Source organism: Phoca vitulina, unplaced genomic scaffold, assembly GCF_004348235.1.
Source record: "Phoca vitulina isolate PV1807 unplaced genomic scaffold, GSC_HSeal_1.0 scaffold4, whole genome shotgun sequence".
In the NCBI taxonomy this organism is placed as follows: domain Eukaryota; kingdom Metazoa; phylum Chordata; class Mammalia; order Carnivora; family Phocidae; genus Phoca; species Phoca vitulina.
Genome location: NW_022589707.1, coordinates 68,218,674 through 68,242,527, shown reverse-complemented (window position 1 = coordinate 68,242,527; position 23,854 = coordinate 68,218,674). Strand labels below are relative to the sequence as shown.

The 23,854-nt window shown below is 38.6% G+C and overlaps 1 protein-coding gene across 1 annotated transcript in view; it reads left to right on the top strand.

Moving 5' to 3' along the window:
• Window positions 1-5,915: 5,915 nt before the first annotated feature.
• The window catches only part of CROT (carnitine O-octanoyltransferase), a 50,442-nt gene continuing 32,503 nt past the window's right edge, over window positions 5,916-23,854 (top strand). Inside the window, exons 1-7 of the mRNA XM_032402256.1 lie at window positions 5,916-6,039; window positions 6,671-6,722; window positions 9,264-9,399; window positions 12,859-12,983; window positions 14,517-14,698; window positions 14,868-14,992; window positions 20,155-20,263. Of these exons, the coding sequence (XP_032258147.1) occupies window positions 9,285-9,399; window positions 12,859-12,983; window positions 14,517-14,698; window positions 14,868-14,992; window positions 20,155-20,263 (656 nt within the window). The 5' untranslated portion in view covers window positions 5,916-6,039; window positions 6,671-6,722; window positions 9,264-9,284. The remainder of the gene's footprint in view (window positions 6,040-6,670; window positions 6,723-9,263; window positions 9,400-12,858; window positions 12,984-14,516; window positions 14,699-14,867; window positions 14,993-20,154; window positions 20,264-23,854) is intronic.

The following is a 23,854-nucleotide window of genomic DNA, read 5'->3' as shown; positions in this document are numbered from 1 at the left end:
ATTGTGTAAATGAAGATATAGCTGCATGATACTGGAAAGAACCAAGAACACTGGTATTTCCAGTTCACTAACTAGATTAGATTGGTTTCTCAGAAGCATAATCTAGATGAAAAGTCAATATATATATACACTAAATCAAATTTGGTGTATATTCTGGTGTCCCTAGCTATCCTGCAAAATGTTAGGTCCTTGGAAACACGGAAATCCAAAATAGCCAAATCGATCTTGAAAAAAGACCCACAAAGTCGGAGAACTCAGACTTCCATATTTTAAAATTTAACTGTAATAATCAAGACAGTGTGGTACTGGCATAGAATAGACATATAGATGAACCAACGAGAGTTGAGAGTGCAGAAATAAGCCCTAACATTTATACTCCATTGGCTTTTGACAAAGGAGCCAAGCCAGTTTTACGAGGAAAGAATAATGTTTTCAACAAATGATTCTGGGACAACTGGATTTCCACATGTAAAAGAGTGAATTTGGACCCCTACCTCACACCACACATAAAAAGAAACTTACAGTGGATCATAGGCATAAGTATAAGAGCCAAAATGATAAAACTCTTAGAAGAAAACACCCGAGTATATCTTTATGATCTTAGCTTAGGTAATGACTTCTTAGCTACACTGTCAAAATTACAAGTGATAGAAGACTGATTAGGACATCATTAAAATTAAAAACATTTGTGGTTCAAAGGACACTATCAAGAAAGTGAAAAGACAATACACAGGATGGAAGAAAAATATTTGCAAATCATTTATCTGATAAGATTTGTATCCAGAATATATAAAGAACTCTTAAAACTCAACAACAAAAAGACAAGCCAGTTTAAAAAAAAAAAGGGTAAAAAATCTGAATAGATATTTCTCCGAAGATACACAACTGGCCAATAAGCACAGGAAAAGATGCTCAACATCATTAGTCTTCATAGAAATGCAAATTAAAACCACAGTGAGCTAACACTTCACCTCTACTAGGATGGCTATAACCAAAACGACATACAATGACAAGTGTTACTGTTATATTGTTACTGTTTTTATGGTGTGGAGAAATTGGAACCTTGATTCATTGTTGGTGGGAATGTAAAACGGTGCAGTTGCTGTGGTGGAAAGCAGCATGGCAGTTTCTAAAAATGTTAAACATAGAGTTAGCATATGATCCAACAATTCCGCTCCTAGGTATGAAAACATATGCTCACACAAAAACTTGTACATGAACATTTACAGCAGCAGCATTATTTTGATAACCAAGAGACAGAAACAATCCAAATGCCTGTCAACTGACAAATTGATAAAATGTGGTATATCCATACAACATGATATCATTCAGCCATAAAAAGAAATGAAGTACAGATAGATGTTACAACATGGATAAATCTTGAAAATATGATGCAAAGTGAAAGAAGCCAGTCACAAAAGACCTATGGTATGATACTATTCATATGAAGTGTCTAGAATAGGCAAATCTATAGAGACAGAAAGTAGATTAATGGTTGCATAAGGCTGGGAAGGTAGGAATGGGGGGTTGGTGAGGAATGACTGCTAATGGGTACAATGTGCTCTTTTGGGGGTGATAAAAATGTTCTAAAATTCGATTATGGTGACTGCATAACCCTGCAAATACAGTAAAAGCCATTGATTTACATACTTCAAATGGGCAAACTATGGTATGTAAATTATATCTTGATAAGGCTTTACATTTTTTTAAAATGTTATGTTCTGTTTAGTAATAAGGAATTTTATATCAGATATAAAACATCATAGTTACCTTAACTCTTCCCCAGGATTCTGGTGGTAAATTTTTATATACAGTAAATATCATCAAAGGCAATCCCAAAACAATGATCAGTGCCAAAAAGAGGCCCCTTGTGTGTTCATCTGTCGTTGGTAGTGGAGTTAATTTTTAGTCTCTGGTTGGTCTCTTTGCATCCAGCATGCTTTAGTTTGCTGTTGGCTGCTTCCCAAAATGACCACTTTTTTACTGTCTTCCTCATTAAAAATAAAAGATCACATAATTATTTCTTCACTATGTTCATTTTATGCATTGGGATGAAAGTAAAGATCTATCTCATAGATTAGAGCTATTTATACATTACTTCATTACTTCATTTTAAAAAATTTTTTATTATTATGTTAATCACCATACATTACATTATTAGTTTTTGATGTAGTGTTCCATGATTCATTGTTTGTGTATAACACCCAGTGCTCCATGCAGAACGTGCCCTCTTTAATACCCATCACCAGGCTAACCCATCCTCCCACCCCCCTCCCTCTAGAACCCTCAGTTTGTTTTTCAGAGTCCTTCATTACTTCTTAGTGATGTAGGCAAGCCATGTCTGAGGACCCAAATAGGGTCCCACGGGAAAAGCCAAGAGGGTCCTTGGCTTTGTGCAGGATAGAAATCAAACCCAAGCCAGGAAGACATGAAAGCAGAGTTTAATGAATAGCGTAAGTGATAGCATATAGTAGATGGAGTGTCTGGGAGGCTCAGAAAAGGAGAAGTGAATTTCTCCATTGCCTGAGATTAGGGTTTTATACTGGAAAGGGGTCCAGGGTATGGTTCCTTCAGGAATTCAGGTTAAGCTCTCTTCCTCGGCGCTGCCTGAGGAGGTGGCAGCCATCTGTTACTGGGCATCATGGATGCCCTCAGACCTCTGGTGAAGCCCAAGACCGTTAAAAAGAGGATCAAGAAGTTCATTTGGCACCAGTCAGACTGGTATGTCAAAATTAAGCACAACTGGCGGAAACCCAGAGGCAGTGATGATAGAGTGCGTAGAAGATTCAAGGGCCAGATCTTGATACTCAACATTGATTGTTGAGTTGCCCAGTGGCTTTTGGCAGTTTCTAGTCCACAATGTCAAGGAGCTTGAAGTGCTGCTGATGTGCAACAAATCTTAGTGTGCAGAGATTGCTAACAATGTCTCCTCCGAGAACTGCAAAGCCATTGTGGAAAGAGCAGCCCAGCCGGCCACCAGAGCCACCAATCCCAATGCCAGGCTGCACAGTGAAGAAAATGAATAGACAGCTTATGTGCACCTCATATTTGTGTTAATAAAGCCATAAAACTACCAAAAAAAAAAAAAAAAAGGAATCCAGGTTAGGGTCCCATCAAAGGTGAGTGTCCAGTGAACAACAGGTGTAACTCCATAAATCACTGAAGGAGCTATGGCACCAGTGTCCACTGTGGTTTGTTCTTAAGATGTTATCAGGTGTATGGGGGCCCCGGACAAAACTCAGAAAATGATCAACTTTCTTGCTTCCCCCCCTGGAGTGGGAACATAGCTTCTTTGGTTTACTCAGATGCAAGATGAAATATAGAACATGAGTAAATGGGGCCTAGCAGAGAAACAGCAGAGATAGAGCTTTTCTAAAATGGAGTCCCTTCAGTTCCCTATCTCATGAGAGTTACAAGTCTTAGCAGTAAGCTAGATGTGCAGATGGAAATGCAAACTTCTGGTAGTTTTGTACTTTTTATTATGGAACTCATCTAGACTTGTCCATAAGGGCTTTTTCTATTTGTAGTATAGTGAGAAAGAGCTATGTAGGACTAAAAATGAAAGCTCTTTCATGGCAACTTAAAAAAACTTATTACCACCACTTACAGTACCTACAAGTTTTTGTCCAGAAAAGTATTTTGATACACAATCAGTTTTTAATCTTGGGACAACTTGTTATCAATGTACTTCATGTGCCTGAAGCATCGTCCTTTTAGCCAATATCGCCCACATCATTCTAGGAAATGCAAAGCAGTTCAAATTTAACCTGAACATAACATAATTTGGAATCAACCATTAAAATACATATTACTCATTTTGAAGAAAAATCATTTATATGCTTTTTAGGCTATGGGTACATGCACTTACCAGTATAACATATTTTAAGAGGTTACATCTTTTGCTCTGCACATTCAAGTCTCTGTTCCTGTCATTTTCATTCAGTCCACATTTTTTTCCCCTTCCAAGAATCCAGGAATCTTTACAGAAATACTTTTCTTCCCTTTAAATCAATATCCAGAGTAGGAGAAAGACAGTGAAGGTAAGAGACCCTAAATTCTATGCCACCAACAGGCATTAAACATGCACAAACTTTTTAAGAGGTGCCAAAACTCAGCAGGAAGAAGAAAAATGTACAATGAAGGCTTTTGAGCAGTTTTTAAAAATTACTCTGTTTAAGAATACTACCTTGTGTGGCGCCTGGGTGGCTCAGTCATTAAGCGTCTGCGTTCCGCTCGGGTCATGGTTCCAGGATCCTGGGATTGAGCCCCGCATGGGGCTCTCTGCTCGGCAGGAAGCCTGCTTCTCCCTCTCCCGCTCCCCCTGCTTGTGTTCCCTCTCTTGCTGTGTCTCTGTCACATAAAAAAAAAAATACTACCTTGTAAGCCAATTTTTTTTTTTTTTTAAGATTTTATTTATTTGACAGAGAGAGACACAGCGAGAGAGGGAACACAGGCAGGGGGAGTGGGAGAGGGAGAGGCTGGCTTCCCGCGGAGGGGGGAGCCAGATGCAGGGCTGGATCCCAGGACCCTGGGATCATGACCTGAGCTGAAGGCAGGCGCTTAACAACTGAGCCACCCATGAGCCCCCTTTGTAAACCAATTTTAACGTTATCCAGAACACAGCATTTACATACTTTGAGATATATTCTTTATCACAGCTTCAGAAATAACTACTACAAGTAATTTCAATTTCGTACCTGAAGCCTTTTTGGCCTGGTATATCTCAGAATTCAGAACTTTTATTAGAAAGGTGTGCAGTCATATATTATGCAATAACACCTCCAGCAAGGGTTGGAGCTGCTCTGTAATTAAACACGTTAGTAGTTCCGTAGAAAACTTGTGACTATTCACACCAAGTGAATTATCCGGTTATACACGGCTTCAATTGCATTCAGGTCAGATTTAACTAGTAAGGGAGTTAGGAAAGACAGATAAAGGACTGGGACCTGTAATGACATGTTTATCTGAAATCCGGTTCTTTATCATTGATATCTGGTTCAGAGCCAGTGTAAACTATTGGTCTTTTCTTCCACAAAAAGGAAACAATGTATTTAAAATGAAAACTGAAACAGTATGTTTTGTTTCAAAAGGGAAATGTAAAATAGACTAGCCTGTGAAACTAAGTTAATTACATTATGATCCTCTTGAACTTGTCTAGCTCCACTTTGGTTAAAAACTCCCATTTTTTGGCGCAATAGGAAAAGATTAACCCCAGGCTTGTAGCGTGAGCATCCCTCGGGGCTTCACGGACCTTGGGATCAGGAAGAAGTGTAGAAGGGTAAGGAAGCCAGGCATGCTGCAGAGTGCTCCAGCATTATCTACGCTGGGCCAACTTCAGTCTCAGTTGGATAAAGGGAAAGAGAGTAAGTAGGGATCTTTGCGGTCACTGCTCTCTTGCCAGCAGAACACAGGGTGAACAAGATTCCTTTCAGAGGCATTAGTATAAATTCTTGCTTGGGGGTTGCAAAAAGAGTCTCACTGGGAAGGGGGAGGAGCGACTGGTAAGCCAGAGCTGGGGCTAGAAGAGGAAGGGAAACAGGGCGCCGAGTCGTGCACAAAGTGGGTGAAAACGATTCTAAGCCACCAGTTCCTGAATCGGTCCCAGACGGTTAAGTGTACCTGCGTGGGTGAAGCACTGCGGGACCCGAGCCTCCGCGGTATCCCCTGACCCGGCGTGGTGCTCCACCTGCAACAAGTAGTTAACTGCTATGCCGCAGGGCTTCGGCCGTTCCTCGGGCGTCCGGGAAGCCCTTCCCAGGCGCTCAGCCTGTACCCGACCTCACTGCCAAGGACGCCCACGGGAAGAGGAGCTGGGTCCTCCCAGCCCGCAGGCCCGGCTCGTCCCCGGCTTCAAGTACGGGGCGGGACCCTCGCGGCTTTCCATCCAGTCCTCGTTCCCCGGTGACCGCGGGGCGGGACCCTCGCGGCTTTCCGTCCAATCCTCGTTCCCCGGTGACCGCAGGGCGGGACCCTCGCGGCTTTCCGTCCAATTCCCGCTCCTTAGTTAGCGGCTGTGGCGGAGTAGATGGAGCGCAAGCGGTGAGGACCCGCAGGCCCAACGAGATAGCGCTCTCTTCCTCCCCCAAACCTTGGGCATCGTGGGGGAAAGTTAAGTTGGTTAGGATAGAGTTAAGTAGAGTAGAACGGCGGAAGTGCCAGGACTCGGCGGGAGCGTCGTGTTGTCAGGCATCTTGCCTGCGGGGGTCGGAGACGTACCCCCGAGGTTGGGCCGCTGGGCTGGTCCATAGTGCTGCTTATTTAGATTTCTCTCACTTGGCCTCTTGAGTGTGCAGAGATGCTCTTGGTGTGGTGGGAGGAGCCTGAGCTCTCGTCGCACTCTCCGCCCCCGTTTTCTCCAGCCGAGCTTTGAACTCCTTGTCGCCCTGAGACCGGGCACCGGGAGGCACTTTGTGTGACGAGAGTGTGGTTGTCCGAAGCCTGGTTAATCCTACAGTAATTGTTAGCCAGCTCTTTAGCCGATGAAGTTTGTACGTGTTTGCTGTGATTCCCAACAGTTTAAGTCTTGGGGCTTCCCAGTCTCTAGATTTTGTCTTCCACTTTCTTTCACCAGTGTTTGTTAAAATTCCCTGCCCTCCCCCGCAGTTGTCAAGCTTGTTTTTTCCTTTCCACGGTCACCAGCCTAGTTCAAACCCTTGTGTTTTCAAAACAGAATTGTTGCAGCAAACTCCTGGCAGTCCTAAGAAGTTCATTTTGGTGTACCGGTACGTGACAGTATGTTTTTTTTACTTACGTTCCTGTTTCTGTTTTCCATTTTATTTTCATGGTTTACATTTTATTGCCCCGAGGAAGCCTACTGTAATTAATTCCAGTGGCATCATTTTCTTAATGCATATGTAGGTTCTTTTGGAATTATTTAATCTTCGTGGTAGAGAATTCAGAATAATCCTTCCTGAACGAATCAGGTAATTCATATTTTCAGTGTGTACCTTTTGGTGAGTTAAGACTAGTAAGCATGGGATTGGTAGTCTTGGTATCAGTTTTCTAGAGTCCATGGGAGGTATACAACGAATTAGGGTATCTTTTCTATATATGTGTATTAGATTCTTGTTGCTGACGACAATTTATCACAAACTTAACAGTTCAAAAAAAAAAAATCACAAATTGGTTATCTCACAGCTTCTATAGATCCGAGGTCCAGGTAGGTTTAGCTGTATACTCTGCTTAGCATCTCACAAAACTGAAATAAAGGTTTCTGTAGTTTCGGGCCCTTTTCTGGAGACTTTGGGAAAGAATCCACCTGTAGGCTAGTTGAGGTTGTTGGCAGAATTCATTTTCATGCAGTTGTAGGACCGAGGTCCCCATTTCCTCACTGGGTTCCAGCTGGGGGCTTTCTCAGTTCCGTAAGACCGCTTGTGTCTTCATATCCAGACAGTACCTTCAGTCCTTTTCATCCTTTTAATCTCCCTGGCTCATCTACAGCCCGCTGCTGGAGAAAGCATTCTCCTCCTGAGGGCTCCAGTGATTAGACCCACCTGGATAATCTATTTAAGGTTACCTGTGCTGTATAAGACAACATGGTCACAATCATGGAAGTGCTGATCTCCTTATATTCACAGGTTCTGGGGAGTGTAAGGGTGGAATCATGGGAGCCGTTCCTGGAAATTTTGCCTAGCATAATATGGTTGTCTCAACTAGATTATTTTTATAATGTGTTTTTGTAGGCATTTAAAAATAGTCCTAGTAACACCTCTTTCTGATTATATAATTATCCTCTCTACAGGTAAGGAAATTCAGTTAAAGTTAGTTGCCCAGAAGCTCATGACTAGAGAGTGGTGGAGTTGGTATTTACCTGTATTTCCATTGGGTCTAAAACTAATATTTATGGATGGTCAAAATAAAGTACAGCCAAAGTCATTATATGGGAAGAAACTGAGGAATTAGGAGATCTTTGTTGTGTCTTATTTTTGGATTATATCTTTATTTTAGTGGTATAGGTTAAACTCTTTTACCCTGACAAAGAAAGCCCAAAATACAATGACATGAATAAAAATGTTTTTTCATACATCTAGTGGGAGAAGGCTAGGGCTAGTAGGAAGATTCTGATAACCTCAATACATGGCTTCCATAAACAGTTGCAAGGTGCTGCTTCAGTTGGTCCTACCTGTTAGGCAGTGAGGAGAGAAAACACAGGGAGAGTACGTGTAGTTAGTCCTTTATAGGGGCATGACCTGGAGGAGACATATTACAAAGTCCTACTGAGCTCCAGAGCAGGGTAGGAAAGATAAAGCTGTGTGGCTTTATACCCAGTTGGAACTCAGGATTCTGTTAAGAAAAAAAGGAGAAAATTTATATTGCCCGATAACAACCTCTGCCACACCCTAGCTTTTGATAATGTTTTATTCCATAACCTTCTGTGAGTGGAATATTTTGTTTGGCTTTGCTATTAGTTTTAATTTAAAAAGTGGTATTTGAAAGGAAGGTAATTCTTATTAATGTTCCTTGATTTCTCAATTGCTATTATACTATATAACTTAATTTTTAAAGGCTTCTTTGAGAAATCTCATTTTCCATTTAACATTTGTATACCTCATTCACATTTTGGGTTAGTTTGATTTCTCTGAGGAAAATTAATAAATTTGTGGTAAATGTTTAAGATTGCTTTGGGATACTTGAAACTGTTCTGTGTAGGCCTCAAACCATCTGCATAAGTAGGCTACAGCAGCTTGTCATGATTTAGGTATTCTGCGATATTCTGCAGCTGGATGAGTCTTAAACTGCTCTCATTCTAGAGAGTTCTCTCTTTCCACCCATCATACTTTTCTTCACAACTGAATTCTACCTACCCATTTAGACCTACCGGGAGATTCCTCACCCATTCTCACTTAGCTTTAATGTAGGGCGAAGATTTTGATGAAAGAGATGTGGGTTGGACCTTAGGAAAGTTGCTAATCTCTTGAGTTTTGATTTCTTCATATGCAAAATGGAGGTGACTGTCAAAAGGCAGGGATAATATGAAGGTTAGATAAATATCTTCTATCACACCTGTTGTACTACTTGGCAAATAGTGGGTGCTCAGTAAATCAAAATTACACTAGTTCCACTGATGACTCCTTGAATTCCAGCGCTTGGAGTCAATGCTTTTTTTTGTTTTAATTGATTTTCTCCGACAAGTTTATGAATTCCTCAAGGGCTAGGACCACATTCTGGATATACTGTGGTCCCTAAATAATGATTTAGTGAATTAGAACTAGCATATATGAGAATATTTATGAGATGAAAACTGTCAGGGCTTTTTTCTTTAGTTTTCCTGCTGTGCTTGCATCATGGAAAATCAGTTGGCTAAATCAACTGAAGAACGAACATTTCAGTACCAGGATTCTCTTCCATCTCTGCCTGTTCCTTCACTTGAAGAATCATTAAAAAAATACCTTGAATCAGGTATGTTTGTAATCTTCTAGTATATAATAATATTATTAGCAACTTAGAAAACTGGAAGTATTAGAAGTAGATGAAGGTCTAATTGCTTTTTCCTTTAGGCTCATGATAATTAAAGTATCCTTAAAATGTCCAGAACTTGGAGCGCCTGGGTGGCTCCGTCGGTTGAGTGTCCAACTCTTGATTTTGGCTCAGGTTAGGATCTCAGGGTCCTGAGATCGAGCCCTGTGTTGGGCTCCGAGCTGGGCATGGAGCCTGCTTAAGATTCTCTGTCCCTCTCCCCGTCCCTTTGCCCTCCATCCCCACCCGCTCGTGCTCTCTCTCTCAAAAAAACAGCGAAAAAACAAAGGCATTTAAAAATGTCCAGAACTTTTCTGTCTTTATCTCTCAAGTTAATTTTTCCATAGTTTAAAAAGCCTATAAACCTACTATTAGGTTTATAATAAAAAGTAGTAGGCCTCTGCCTTTTTCTCCATTCCCCACCCCAATCCTACTCCCTCTGACAAATATTTTATCTTTTTTTTTTTTTTTGTATTGTTTATCTCCGGATTTAAAGTAAACTTTTATACTAGTATTTCTTAGGTTTTTTTAGTTGTGGGTATTATAAATTTGTTCCTAAGAAGACGTGGATTTAGCTCTTTCACACCTTTAACCTTCCCCCTCTTCACACCCAACGTATAGGCAATCCAACATACCCACATTTTCCTTTTCATTCTTTCAGTATAGTTGAACAAAATCACCATTTGGGTTAAATTAGTACTCACCTGATTTAATTCCAGGTTTCACCTGATTTAAATTAGTATGTACGTGAGTTAATTTACCTGACCATCTAGGGTTTATCGTTATGCAGTTATTCACAAGAGAACCATTCAGTGTACTTTGAATGCCTTTTTATGGCATTGTTTTGTTTTGCTCATTTTTCACTTGCTTACTTTGCTTTGTATCCTTAAGTAATTCACTCCCAAATACTTCAATACACTGAAAATTCCTGACTACATTATATACATGAGATAAAATACGTATATAGGTATGTACCTATACATTATATACATAAGCTATTCTCTCAGTTTCATTTCTTGGAGACATCCCTCCTGGGGCCCTCTGCCCTCTTGCTCCCATTAGTGTTTACTTTTCTTGAGTTGGCTGGACAGCTGCTACCTTGGAGCTTTCCTTCCCCCATCTCTGGCAGTTCTTTTTACCTCTCTCTCCTGTTTTGGATTCCCTGGTTCCTGTCTTTCTTTTTCTTCCTCTTTTCACTTATTTTTGTGAAGTCCATCTTCAGTAGCTACTTGGGAAAAAGTGTTTCTGGAAAGGAAAGAATGTAAGACTTAAAATTTTATTCTACCCTCGTACTTGATTTTTTGGCTGAGTATAAAATATTCTGGGTTGGAAATGATTTTTCTTAAGAGTTTTGAAGGTACTGTTTGTTCCTCCTGAGAAGTTCCTCCTGAGATGCCATTCTGTTTGATCCTTTATTTGTGACTTGTTTTTTACACTCTGGATGTATTTGGAAACCTTTTTCTTTATCCCTACCATTCTGAACTTCTTGATGTCCCTTAGTGTATAGATTTTTTCATTTATTTCTCTGAATATACAGTAGATTCTTTGAAGTTTAAAAAAATTCATGTAATTCAATTCTAGGAAATTTTCAAAATACTTTTTCTTGGATAATTTTCTCCTCCTTTCTTTGCCCTCTCTTTCTGGAACTCCTGTTAATTGGATCTGGGGTGTTCTGGACTAAGCTTTTGATTAAAAAATTATTTCCCTCATTATTAGTGCCTTTCCCTTTCTGGTCTATTTACTGTTGGGTGTCACCAATCCTGTTTTTGCTTATTCTGCTCTTTGATTCTCATGTGAGAGGCTTTCCTCAAATATCTGACAATCATTAGTCATTCATTTTTAAGAGTTAGGCCCTAAAAAGCTGATTGAGAGTTCTGTGTGCATGGGTAGGGGCTTGGTGACTGGTGGGCCTTCTAGTGAGCCTTGTTGCAGAGATCTAGCAGTTCCACCGGGGCATGCCCAGATATCAGTCATACTTCTCTTGGACTGATCCGTTTCCCCGGAGAAGAGTCCTCTTTTGTTTAGAAGGCGTGAACCTGATACCTAGTGTTTTGGGAGCTAACTAGGGGAAGAAGGCTGGAGGGCTTATTGTTCTGGGTGTACACTTTGATTATAATCTCTCTTTTTTTCAATATGGATTAGGATCTATTTATACTGCTTCTCTGGTTCAATTTGTCCTAGATTTCTACTGGTGTTGGTAGGAGTTGCCTGGCTTCCCAGAGTGGAGAAAGATCTACAGGTGTGGGTGTGGATGGGACTGTTTGCTGCTTCTGAACACTTTTAAGCAACCCGTTTTCAGTCTCTCTTTGCCCCCTTTGGAAGTCCATTTGCCTTGAATTTTTTAACCTTTCTGGGATTCTACTGCAGGCATTGGCTTGCTTCTTGGTTTGCACTTAACCCTACCTTGTCTCTTCTTACCTTCTACTCTCCAGGCTTTAGATATTAACTTTCTCCATTCTACAAATTCAGTTACCATTTTCTCATCTGTTTTCTAATGTGTGAAATGTTAGCTTAACTGGTCTGCTGCCCTCTCCTTTCACATTCTTTGTCCTTATAGATTTATGCCTTTTTAATTACTGTCATTTTAGTGAGCTTCTAGAAGGATTAGAGATAAATGTATGCATTTAGTTCACTTTGTTTAAATGAAAGTCCTCTGATATTTTTAAAATTTCTTCCTTTTTTTCCTCATTTACTTTTATCTGGGAATTCTAGTTTCTTTTTTAAAAACTTTACTGATAATTTGCTATATTTTTATTATTCATTTCATTTGTACTTTTTCTAAATACAGCTATTTAAATTGACTTTAAGATAGTACTTTGAAGAGACAAAATAAAGCAGAAGGAAGATATTAATGTCCTTTGATTACTAATTGACTTTTGTCTGTAGCTTAATTTTCAGAACAGTTGGTGTTCATTTTCATGGACTAGAAACCCCTGTCCCCTCCCCCCTTTTTGGGGAAGGAAACCATTACTGGTTCTGGCAGGCTTTATACTTAAATTTACATACGTATTGCGTTTACATACATGATGTTCAAGGCTCTGCTTGAACATTAGTTGGAAACAAGCTTTAATTTCTCTTATTCATTGCTAAACAGGATTTACTTCTCTGTTGGACCAATAGCTAGAGGATAGCCCTGTCTTTATCATTTTAACTGTCATCATCCAGGATGATTTTAAGAGTTATCAGATTACATAGTATCCACTGTTTAATTTTTTTTACAGCATTTTACTATGTTGCTTTTCAGTCATTTTCATGTTGTAAACTCTGATTTATTGGACTGCTATGATAATTAATGCATACATAATTGTTTTACATAATTGAGTCTCATTATTTGTGTAATAGTGGAGGTGAGTTTGTGTTACTTGATGTCTAAATATTTTAACACATATTTTTTCCTTATAGTAAAGCCGTTTGCAAATAAAGAAGAATACAAAAGAACTAAAGAAATTGTCCAAAAATTTCAAGATGGTATTGGAAGAAAACTGCACCAGAAATTACTTGAAAGGGCAAAAGGAAAAAGAAATTGGGTATTTATGTTATTGTACTTAGGATTAGAAAATTGATGATGCCTAAAGAATGAAAAATAAAAATGTAAATAGCTTTTATTTTAAAATTATTAGTGTAAATGTCCTTTCAGTCATTGTTATAGTCATCTAAAAGACTTAATGAATTGTGTAACTCTAGGGAGTTTTGAGTGTTGTGTGTGAGCTCCTTTCTTATATGGGGAACTTGTCAAAATACAGATTTCCTGGGACCAGTGATTCTGAATGGGGGCCCAGAAACCCTTATTTTAACAGCTGTCCCATGTGGTTCTGATGGAGGTGATCTGTAGACCTTGCTTGTGAGAAACATTTTGTTCAGGTAATCCCAGCCTGAAAAAACTCCAGACACTAAAAATAGACCTACCACGTAGGTGGCATACAAATATTTAAACATCATATGGGAGAGAAAGGGCCATTACAAAATTGGAGTGGAGAATGGTTATGAGTATTATGTGTTTCAGTTAGATAGATTGAAGGGGAGATGTTGTATAATAATTACTGAGGCACTCAATAATTTCCTGCAGAATCTTTGACTTCTTCAGCTTAATTACTTCTGTAGTATGAACCAGAGGATAAGTTTTTGTAATTAAAAAACATTGCCTTAATCTAGAAATCAGGAGTAGCTATCTTTAAGTTTTAGAAATAAAAAGGAAACTGATCTTTCCATTAGTTATTGATACCTATGATGGAATAATAAAATTTTATACTTCCAGATTCCCTTATTCTCAATCTTGAGACTTGAACGATTTTAATTAAATCAGGGTAAAGGTAAAGAAGTCTGTATCCTTTTGCTTATTTCTTTTTCTGAATGATTGATTATAGTTTAGAACATCAGTTTCTTAAAAATAACTCCAGATAGTTTGATGAGATCTCCTTACTTATGCATGAAATTCAATTGCATGTTGTAAAAGAGGGACACGTAAAGCTCTGGCTCTGAAAAATCTAAATTAGTTTTAAGTGTACTGAAAAGGTTTTATATTTTTGATTTAGTATTTCAGTTTTTGCTTGGAAAAGGATAATTGCAAATGCCTTAATAGTTGATAAAATTAAGTGAGGATTTGTTTTGTATTTATTTACCCAAGGTGCTCTGAGAAAACACACCTAAGTACTTAGTTTGGTATTTGTGACTCCAATATGATCTGTCTGAAAAGGTGCCTTTTCAGTGCTTTCTTGTTGCCTGTTTTTGATAGTGTAGTTAAGCTGAATAGTATTTAAGATCCTGTAGTTCCAAAAAAAAGAAATGATCACAATAGCATTTTTCAATATCTATGATGATTTAAAACAAGAAAACATGTTTTTATTTCTTAATTTTTTTTTTGCTTTCAGAACAAAGTTACTGAGGTAAAATTTATGTATAATAAAATCCGTTGTTAGTATACAATGGATGTAGGTAAGAAAACATGTTTTTAAGTGTTAAAGAGTAAAGAGAAAAGAACAAATACAGCTTTTTTTTTTCCTTGCTGTTACACATTCAAGTATTCTCAATAGCATTAGGTTGATGTTCTTAATTTCTTTTAGCTGGAAGAATGGTGGCTGAATTTTGCCTATCTGGATGTTCGTTTACCATCGCAACTGAATGTCAATTTTGCTGGTCCTGCACCTTATATTGAACACTACTGGCCTCCAAAGGAAGGCACTCAGTTGGAAAGAGGAAGTATAAGTCTTTGGCATAACTTGAACTACTGGCAGCTATTAAGAAAGTAAGGACAGTTATGTGAATTTAGTAGCAGATTTACCCAAAGTTTGAAGTGGCAAAATGTTGAGAAGCTTAATTTACTTAGTTGAGAATACTACAGTTGTGACTACTTGGTTTATAAGTTTTATAATGACTTCTTGATCAAAATACTTTTTTTTCATTTGTTTTAATAGAGAAAAAGTACCTGTTGATAAATCTGGAAATAGTCCTCTAGATATGAATCAATTCCGAATGCTGTTTTCCACCTGCAGGATTCCAGGAATTACTAGAGATTCAATTACGAGTTATTTTAGGACTGGTAAGTAAAAAACATGGGTGTGGTATTTTTTGTTTGTTTGTTTGTTTGTTTTGGTAAAGGCATTGGGATTTGGGTAGTTTTGCTACGGTTTCTATGACACTATGGAACATACTATTTTGAATATTTCTTTACTGGATTTTGACTAATCAGAGGCTTTCTGTGAACCTTTTAGTCATTGTGATTAGTCAGAAATAATTTATGGGAATGGATTTTATAAACTGGTCTTAAATCGTTCTGTACAAAACCTGATGCTTACGTTGTGTGATTTGAGGGTTTAAGTTCTAAAGAGCGTTATTAATCAGTATTAGGTAATCTGGAGCATAGGATCTGGATTTGTCTGTCTTTGCCCTCTTCTTTGAATTCTCTTTTTGAGTGTGCTTGTCTGTGCTTATCATGCCCCATTTCTCTTTGTGAGTATGCCCTCCCTTTCACGCCCAGCCATATGAGGTGAGAGCCTGCTGTCAGTCTTCTTGAAGGCATATGAGTTGAGAATGACTCATCAAAGTTCCTGTTTTTACTGTCAGCTTAATGGCAAATTCTGCTTGGTGTACTAGCATATCTTAAAATGGAAAATTCTTTTGTAAGTGCTGGTTTTCAGTTATTTCAGGATCTTTTTCTTTTTTATAAATTTAATAATGTAGTTTATAGTTACTGTGGAATGTAATTAGGGAAAGATATTTTTCTTCATTTAAAAGTAAAATTTCTGTAGCCAGTTTTGCTTGTAGTGTGGGGAGTTTGAGTTTACTTTCATGTAGAACTCATCTTTGTAAACCTCATTAGATGCTTGAGATATTTAATGTCCTCAAGCCCACTCACATTTATCTTGATGTTGCAAGTGAAAGACCTGATTATTTATGGCATCAAGTTTAATGCCCAAATATGAATGCAAAAGATGAACAGGAGAAAATGGAGAATAGCAGTAGCAAAGAGAGAAATATGCCTATCATTTAGGATATAATATCAATAGACCTGGTTTTCAGTTTAATCTTTATCACTTCATAGGTCCTTAGATAAGGTAATCCTTTGTTACAGCGTGTAAAATGCAGATTCATTAATTTAATAATGTATCTCTTAATGCAGTCCTTTAAGCTGTCATGGTTAGTATATTCTTGTACTTAAGACCAGGTGATGAGGTGTAGATAGGGACAAAGCTGAGGGAATAAGTAAACAAAAAAATAACAGAGTTACTGATAAATACTGTATAGAGAATTCAAATAACATGAGTAACTGGATGGTTATTTTAGATTAGGTATTCAGGGAAAACCTCTCTGAGGATCTGAATGATACGATGATCCAGCAGTTTTTTGGCTTTTTATTTTTGTTTTCGTTTAGTTCAGTTTGTTGTTTTGTGTGTTGAGGGAATCCCCTAGGCATGAATAAACTTGACATGTTTGAAGGGGAATATGGATGGAGCAGAGCAGGCAGGAGGCAGAGGGGACTCTTGGAGTGTTGACTAGAGGCTAGATCATATAGTACTTTGTAAGCCAACTAAAGTTTTTGGCTTTTATTTAAAATGTGAATAGATAATGAGTTTTGAGAAAGAAAGTGGTATGATCAGATTTATGTTTTAAAAAGATGATTCTACCTGCCATTTGAGGAATAAGATTTTTAGGAACATACCAGGGTAGAAGCAGGGATATCAGCTGATGAGTGTTGAGTGCCCATTTGAAATGGTGTGTTTATGAATTTAAAGTTAGATTAGATGGTATGTTGTTTTTTTCTTCAGCAACAATCAGGTAGGCGTAGAGGGAGAGAGTGAAGGATTCAAGGGTTTTGCAAGGAAGAAATTAAAATGCTGGGCCATGGTATCTATCTTCGATATGGAGAAAATTGAAGAGCTAATGCATGTGAAGGCAGCCTGTAAGCCGCTATGGCTAAGAGGCTAATGTCATTAAGGAGGCAGTACTTAAAACTATTTTTATTTTACTTACCCACTTAGAGACCATTAAGACTAATTCAGTCCTGCCTTTTACCCTGTTAACCTCATTTTGCCTGAGCAGTTCAACCTCTCAGGTCCTCTCTTATCATCTAGATTCAGGGATTTGTGTGTAGCCTAATTTGATCCAAGTTTCCCACTACTGTGACCCACCCTCCCTCCGTTTCCCAGACTCTTCTGCTATAGTTTCTGGAGCTCATGGTCAGCAAAATCCTTTGTATCCTCAACCTTTTCTCTGAGAGTTCCTGTTTCCCTGTGAAAGGTACGGTTACTGAACCTGGCTATTCTTTGAGCTTACTGCATTCCCTATAACCATCTCAAGTGGGTATATTTTTTCTCATACTGTGGTACTAGAGGGTATGTAGGAGATGTTGGTGTCCTTTTTATTTCCAGTGGCCCTTGCCCCTTTCCTTTCTTCCTTACAGTTTGAGCTCTTGAAAAAAGGAAAGCTATCAGGTTATGTCACCAGTGCTTGTCTTTGTTGTAGTGGCTTTTTTTTTCTTCTTAAAAATTTTTTTTTAATTTAAATTCAATTTAATTAACATATACTGTATTATTAGTTTCTGAGGTAGAATTTAGTATTCCCCCATTGCTTTATCACCAGTCTCACTATCTTTCTTTTCATCACTACCTCCTTCACATTCTTTTTTTTTTTTTTTAAGAATTTATTTATTTATTTGACACAGAGAGAGAGTGAGCGAGCACAAGCAGGGGGAGCAGCAGAGGGAGAGAGAGAAGCAGGCTCCCTGCTGAGCAGGGAGCCCGATGCAGGGCTCAATCCCAGGACCCTGGGATCACGATCTGAGCCTAAGGCAGAGGCTTAACCAACTGAGTCACCCAGGCGGCCACCACCCACCGCCATTCACATTCTTGATGACTTTAGCTTCCAGTTGTAGATGATCCATGACCTCTCCTTTCCTTCACTTTTTTCCTCTAGTAATCTGTACCTCCACTCCTTCTCAAGCAACCACACACTCCTGTAGTCATGCCCTAGAACTTGTTATTATAAAAAACTCCATGTCCTCTAACATAGAAATTATAAGCATCTCATTCTGATCTCCACCTTCTCTGCATAACTCACTTCCTTTAGTAGTTTACCTTAGCTATTTCTTTGACCACACTGTGACTTAAATTGAGTTTTGCTACAGTTCTTCACAGTTCCATTCCTCCCTCCTCCACCCCCAATCTGTACTTCTTTCTGTGCTTCTTCCCTGTAATCACTCCTTCGCATACACATTCAAATCTTTGCCCACTTGCTCCCTCATCACTCTACCCACACCTCATCATGGTTTAATTTTCATCTTCTGTCTTGCCTCTACATATTAAAGATACCTACCCTAGCAATTTTACTTGGCCTGAGAAAACCAGAAAACCTCATTTAATTTTCTCAAACCTCAAATGGATCCACAGCATGACCTTGCCATATTGTCATGTTATTCTCTCACTTCCAGAGATAGTTTCATGCCTTTCTCCTTGCTTATTCTCAGCTAATGAACTCTTATTCTCAACAAATGTAAAGCATTCTTTCCATCACTAAATTTACTAGCCTATCTGTTAGGCGAAATAATGCCTCCCCACCCCCCAGAGATGTTCGCTTTCTGATCCTTGGAACCTATTGAATGTTTTAGGTTACATGGTAAAGGGCCATTAAGGTTGCAGATGAAATTAAGGCTGTTAATCAGTTGACCTAAACATGGGAAGATTATTCTGGGTTATTCATGTGGGTACAAAGTAATCACGAGAGTTCTTATAAGTGAAGAGAGAGGCATAGAGAGAACCAAATTAATGGCAGCAAATTGATGGAAAGTCGTGAACCTCCCTTGATGGCTTCCGAATGGAAGAGGAGAGTCCTGAGTTCAGGACTGTCGGTAGCCTCTAGAAGCTGGAAAAGTGAAGGAAATTGATTCTGCCCTAGAGCCTCCAGAAGGGACACAGACATGCTGACACTTTCATTTTAGCCTACTAAGACACATTTCAGACTTCTGGTCCCCAGACCTGTTAAGACCTGGTCAGTAAATGACAGCAAAAAAAAAAAAAAGTAGTAGTAGTAAATGTAAAAAGATATGGAGGTTTTTGAAGGAGAAAGAGAAGAGATGTTTTGGAAATAGCCATGAAAAACAAGGAAAATACGTACCTCACCTCCTAGGACTTGAGGAGATAGGATATTAGAGAAAAAAAGTGCTGTCAGGAGATGGTGTTTCCTCATAGTTGATGGATTTTATGAGATAATGTGTGCAAAGCATTTACCACAGTTCCTTATACGTAATATCAACCAGTAAATTTCCTTCCATTGGTAGTATATGTCTTCTCTTTTTCTTTTTTCTTAGAGGGAAGGAGCAGGGATCATATAGGAAGCCCTTTGTTAAAGGAAATAATAATTGAAAAATGAGGCTAAATCAGAATAGTCTGAGATTTACAGCAAAGTAGTAGTTCTTGGGGAGTTAAGGCATACCCAGAGAATCATAGAATAAGTTACCAGTGGCTTACCAGGTATCATTAGAGCCTTAAGTAAAACTAGATTTCCTTGCCACTCATTCTCCTTGCCAGTTAGGCAAACAGTGCCCTTTCTCAACTGAAAACTACTTTTTTTTTTTAAAGATTTTATTTATTTGACAGAGAGATAGAGAGCACAAGTAGGCAGAGTGGCAGGCAGAGGGAGAAGGAGAAGCAGGCTCTCCGCTGAGCAGGGAGCCCGATGCGGGGCTCCATCCCAGGACCCTGGGATCATGACCTGAGCCGAAGGCAGCCTCTTAACCGACTGAGCAACCCAGGTGCCCCTCAAATGAAAACTATTTTATTTAGAAACCATCGCTATATATTACTGCAGTTAAATGATCTGATGAACAGTCAACATTGAAATAAACCCAAAGAGAAACTTAGTAATTCAAAAAGCTCTTCTCGAGGATTCCTTGGTACCCTTTTCCCCTTGTCATTGCTATCCATGAATAAATAAGAAAGCCCTGCAGTAGCTTGGGATTTATAGGAGTCTCAAGGTATACAAATACTTGAAACTCCATGGATTTTGGATGTTTCACATGGACAGTTTTCAAGAGTGTATATTTATATCATAATTGAAAGTCTATCACCTTATTGTTCATAGGATATATTTGATGAGTATATGTCAAGTATTGGAGCAAGGATTATTTTCTTCTATTGGATGTAAATATGCAGTTTAACTCTTGTTTAACTTTGAGAATTGAGTTTGTGTTTCTGTTTCTTTTTCCAGAGAGTGAAGGACATTCCCCAACTCACATTGCAGTGCTTTGTCGAGGCCGAGTTTTTGTCTTTGATGTAATACATGAAGGATGTTTGATCACCCCCCCAGAGATTTACAGGTTTTCAAACTACTTTCTTGAGTCTTGAAGTGTTAAGCCTTTGCTTGAGTTAAAAAAAAAAATGTTCAGAATTTCCTTTTTCATAAGGTGAGAATGAGCTAAAAAATAAGAATTTTATGTATGCTGATTTTTAAGAAGTCTATTTTTATTTCATTTCATTTTATTATTTTATTTTTTATTTTTATTTTTTTTTAAATTTTATTATGTTATGTTAGTCACCATACAATACATCATTAGTTTTTGATGTGGTGATCCACGATCCATTGTTTTCATATAACACCCAGTGCTCCATGCAGTACGTGCCCTCCTATTTAATACCCATCACCGGGCTAACCAATCCCCCCTCCCCCCTCCCTTCTAAAACCCTGTTTGTTTCTCAGAGTCCATAGTCTCTCATGGTTCATCTCTCCCTCCAATTCCACCCCTCTCATTTTTCCCTTCCTTCTCCTAGTGTCCTCCATGCTATTCCTTATGTTCCATAAATAAGTGAAGCCATATGATAATTGACTTTCTCTGCTTGACTTATTTCACTTAGCATAATCTCCTCCAGTCCCATCCATGTTGATGTAAAAGTTAGGTATTCATCCTTTCTGATGGCTGAGTAATATTCCATTGTATATATGGACCACATCTTTATCCATTCATCTGTTGAAGGGCATCTGGGCTCTTTCCACAGTTTGGCTATTGTGGACATTGCCGCTATGAACATTGGGGTGCATATGGCCCTTCTTTTCACTACATCTCTGTCTTTCGGGTAAATACCCTGGAGTGCAATTGCTGGGTCATAGGGTAGCTCTATTTTTAATTTTTTGAGGCACCTCCACACTGTTTTCCAAAGTGGCTGTACCAACTTGCATTCCCACCAACAGTGTAAAAGGGTTCCCCTTTCTCCACAACCTCTCCAACATTTGTTGTTTCTTACCTTGTCAATTTTTGCCATTCTAACTGGTGTAAGGTGGTATCTCAATGTGGTTTTGATTTGAATTTCCCTGATAGCTAATGATGATGAACATTTTTTCATGTGTCTGTTAGCCATTTGTATGTCTTCTTTGGAGAAGTGTCTGTTCATGTCTTCTGCCCATTTTTTGACTTATTTGTTTTTTGGGTGTTGAGTTTGAGAAGTTCTTTATAGATCTTGGAAATCAGCGCTTTGTCTGTAGTGTCATTTGCAAATATCTTCTCCCATTCTGTGGGTTGCCTCTTTTTTTTTTTTCCACTTTTTTTTATTGTTATGTTAATCCCCATACATTACATCATTAGTTTTAGATATAGTGTTCCATGCTTCATTGTTTGTGCATAACACCCAGTGCTCCATGCAGAACGTGCCCTCCTCAATACCCATCACCAGGCTAACCCATCCTCCCACCCTGTGGGTTGCCTCTTTGTTTTGTTGACTGTTTCCTTTGCTGTGCAGAAGCTTTTTATCTTGATGAAGTCCCAAAAGTTCATTTTTGCTTTTGCCTCACTAGCCTTTGGAGATGTATCTTGAAAGAAGTTGCTGTGGCCGATGTCAAAGAGGTTACTGCCTATGTTCTCCTCTAGGATTTTGATGGATTCCTATCTCACATTGAGGTCTTTCATCCACTTTGAGTTTATCTTTTTGTATGGTGTTAGGAATGGTCGAGTTTCATTCTTCTCTATATAGCTGTCCATTTTTCCCAGCACTATTTATTGAAGAGACTGTCTTTTTTCCATTGCATGTTTTTTCCTGCTTTGTCAAAGATTATTTGACCATAGAGTTGAGGGTCCATATCTGGGTTCTCTATTCTGTTCCATTGGTCTGTATGTCTGTTTTTGTGCCAGTACCATGCTGTCTTGGTGATCACAGCTTTGTAATATAGCTTGAAATCGGGCAACGTGATGCCCCCAGCTTTGTTTTTCTTTTTCAACATTTCCTTGGTGATTCGGGGTCTTTTCTGATTCCATACAAATTTTAGGATTGTTTGTTCCAGCACTTTGAAAAATGTCATTGGAATTTTGATCAGGATGGCCTTGAAGGTATAGATTGCTCTGGGTAGCATAGACATTTTAACAATGTTTATTCTTCCGATCCATGAATATTGGATGGAATATTTTTCCATCTTTTTGTGTCTTCTTCAATTTCTTTCATGAGTGTTCTGTAGTTCCTAGAGTATAGATCCTTTACCTCTTTGGTTAGTTTTATTCTGAGGTATCTTATGGTTTTTGGTGCTATTGTAAATGGAATCATTTCTCTAATCTCTCTTTCTACAGTTGCGTTGTTAGTGTATAAGAAAGCAACTGATTTCTGTGCATTGATTTTGTATCCTGCCACATTACTGAATTTCAGCTGTATGAGTTCTAGTAATTTGGGGGTGGAGTCTTTTGGGTTTTCCACATAAAGTATCATGTCGTCTGCGAAAAGAGAGAGTTTGACTTCTTCTTTGCCAATTTGAATACCTTTTATTTCTTTTTGTTGTCTGATTGCTGTTGCTAGGCCTTCTAGTACTATGTTGAACAATAGTGGCGAGAGTGGGCATCATGATGTGTTCGTGATCTTAAGGGAAAGGCTCTCAGCTTTTCCCCATTGAGGATGATATTCGCTGTGGGTTTTTCATAGATGGATTTTATGAACTTGAGGAATGTTCCCTCTATCCCTATACTCTGAAGAGTTTTAATCAGGAAAGGATGTTGTATTTTGTCAAATGCTTTTTCTGCATCAATTGAGAGGACCATATGGTTCTTCCCCCTCCTCTTATTAATGTGTTTTATCACATTGATTGATTTGCGAATGTTGAACCACCCTTGCATCCCTGGGATAAATCCCACTTGGTTGTGATGGATGATCCTTTTAATGTGTTTTGGATCCTATTAGCTAGGATTTTGTTGAGGATTTTGGAATCCATATTCATCAGGGATATCGGTCTGAAATTCTCCTTTTTGATGGGGTCTTTGCCTGGTTTGGGGATTAAGGTAATGCTGCCCTCATAGAATGAGTTTAGAAGTTTTCCTTCTGTTTCTATTTTTTGAAACAGCTTCAGTAGAATAGGTATTATTTCTACTTTGAATGTTTGGTAGAATTCCCCAGGGAATCCATCAGGCCCTGGACTCTTGTTTTTTGAGAGGTTTTTGATCACTGCTTCAGTCTCGTTACTGGTTATTGGTCTATTCAGGTTGTCAATTTTTTCCTGTTTCAGTCTTGGCAGCTTATAGGTTTCCAGGAAGGCCTCCATTTCATCCAGATTGCTCAGTTTATTGGCATATAGTTGTTGATGATAATTTCTAATAATTGTTTCTATTTCCTTGGTGTTAGTCGTGATCTCTCCCCTTTCATTCATAATTTTATTAATTTGGGTCCTTTCTCTTTTCTTTTGGATAAGTCTGGCCAGCGGTTTATCAATCTTATTAATTCTTTCAAAGAACCAACTTCTAGTTTCATTGATCTGATCTACTATGTTTCTGGTTTCTAATTCATTGATCTCTGCTTTAATTTTAATATTTTCTCTTCTAATGCATGGCTTAGGCATCGTTTGTTGCTTTTTCTCTAGTTCTTTAAGGTGTAGAGTTAGTTGGTGAATTCGGGATTTTTCTATTTTTTTGAGTGAGGCTTGGATGGCTATGTATTCCCCCTTA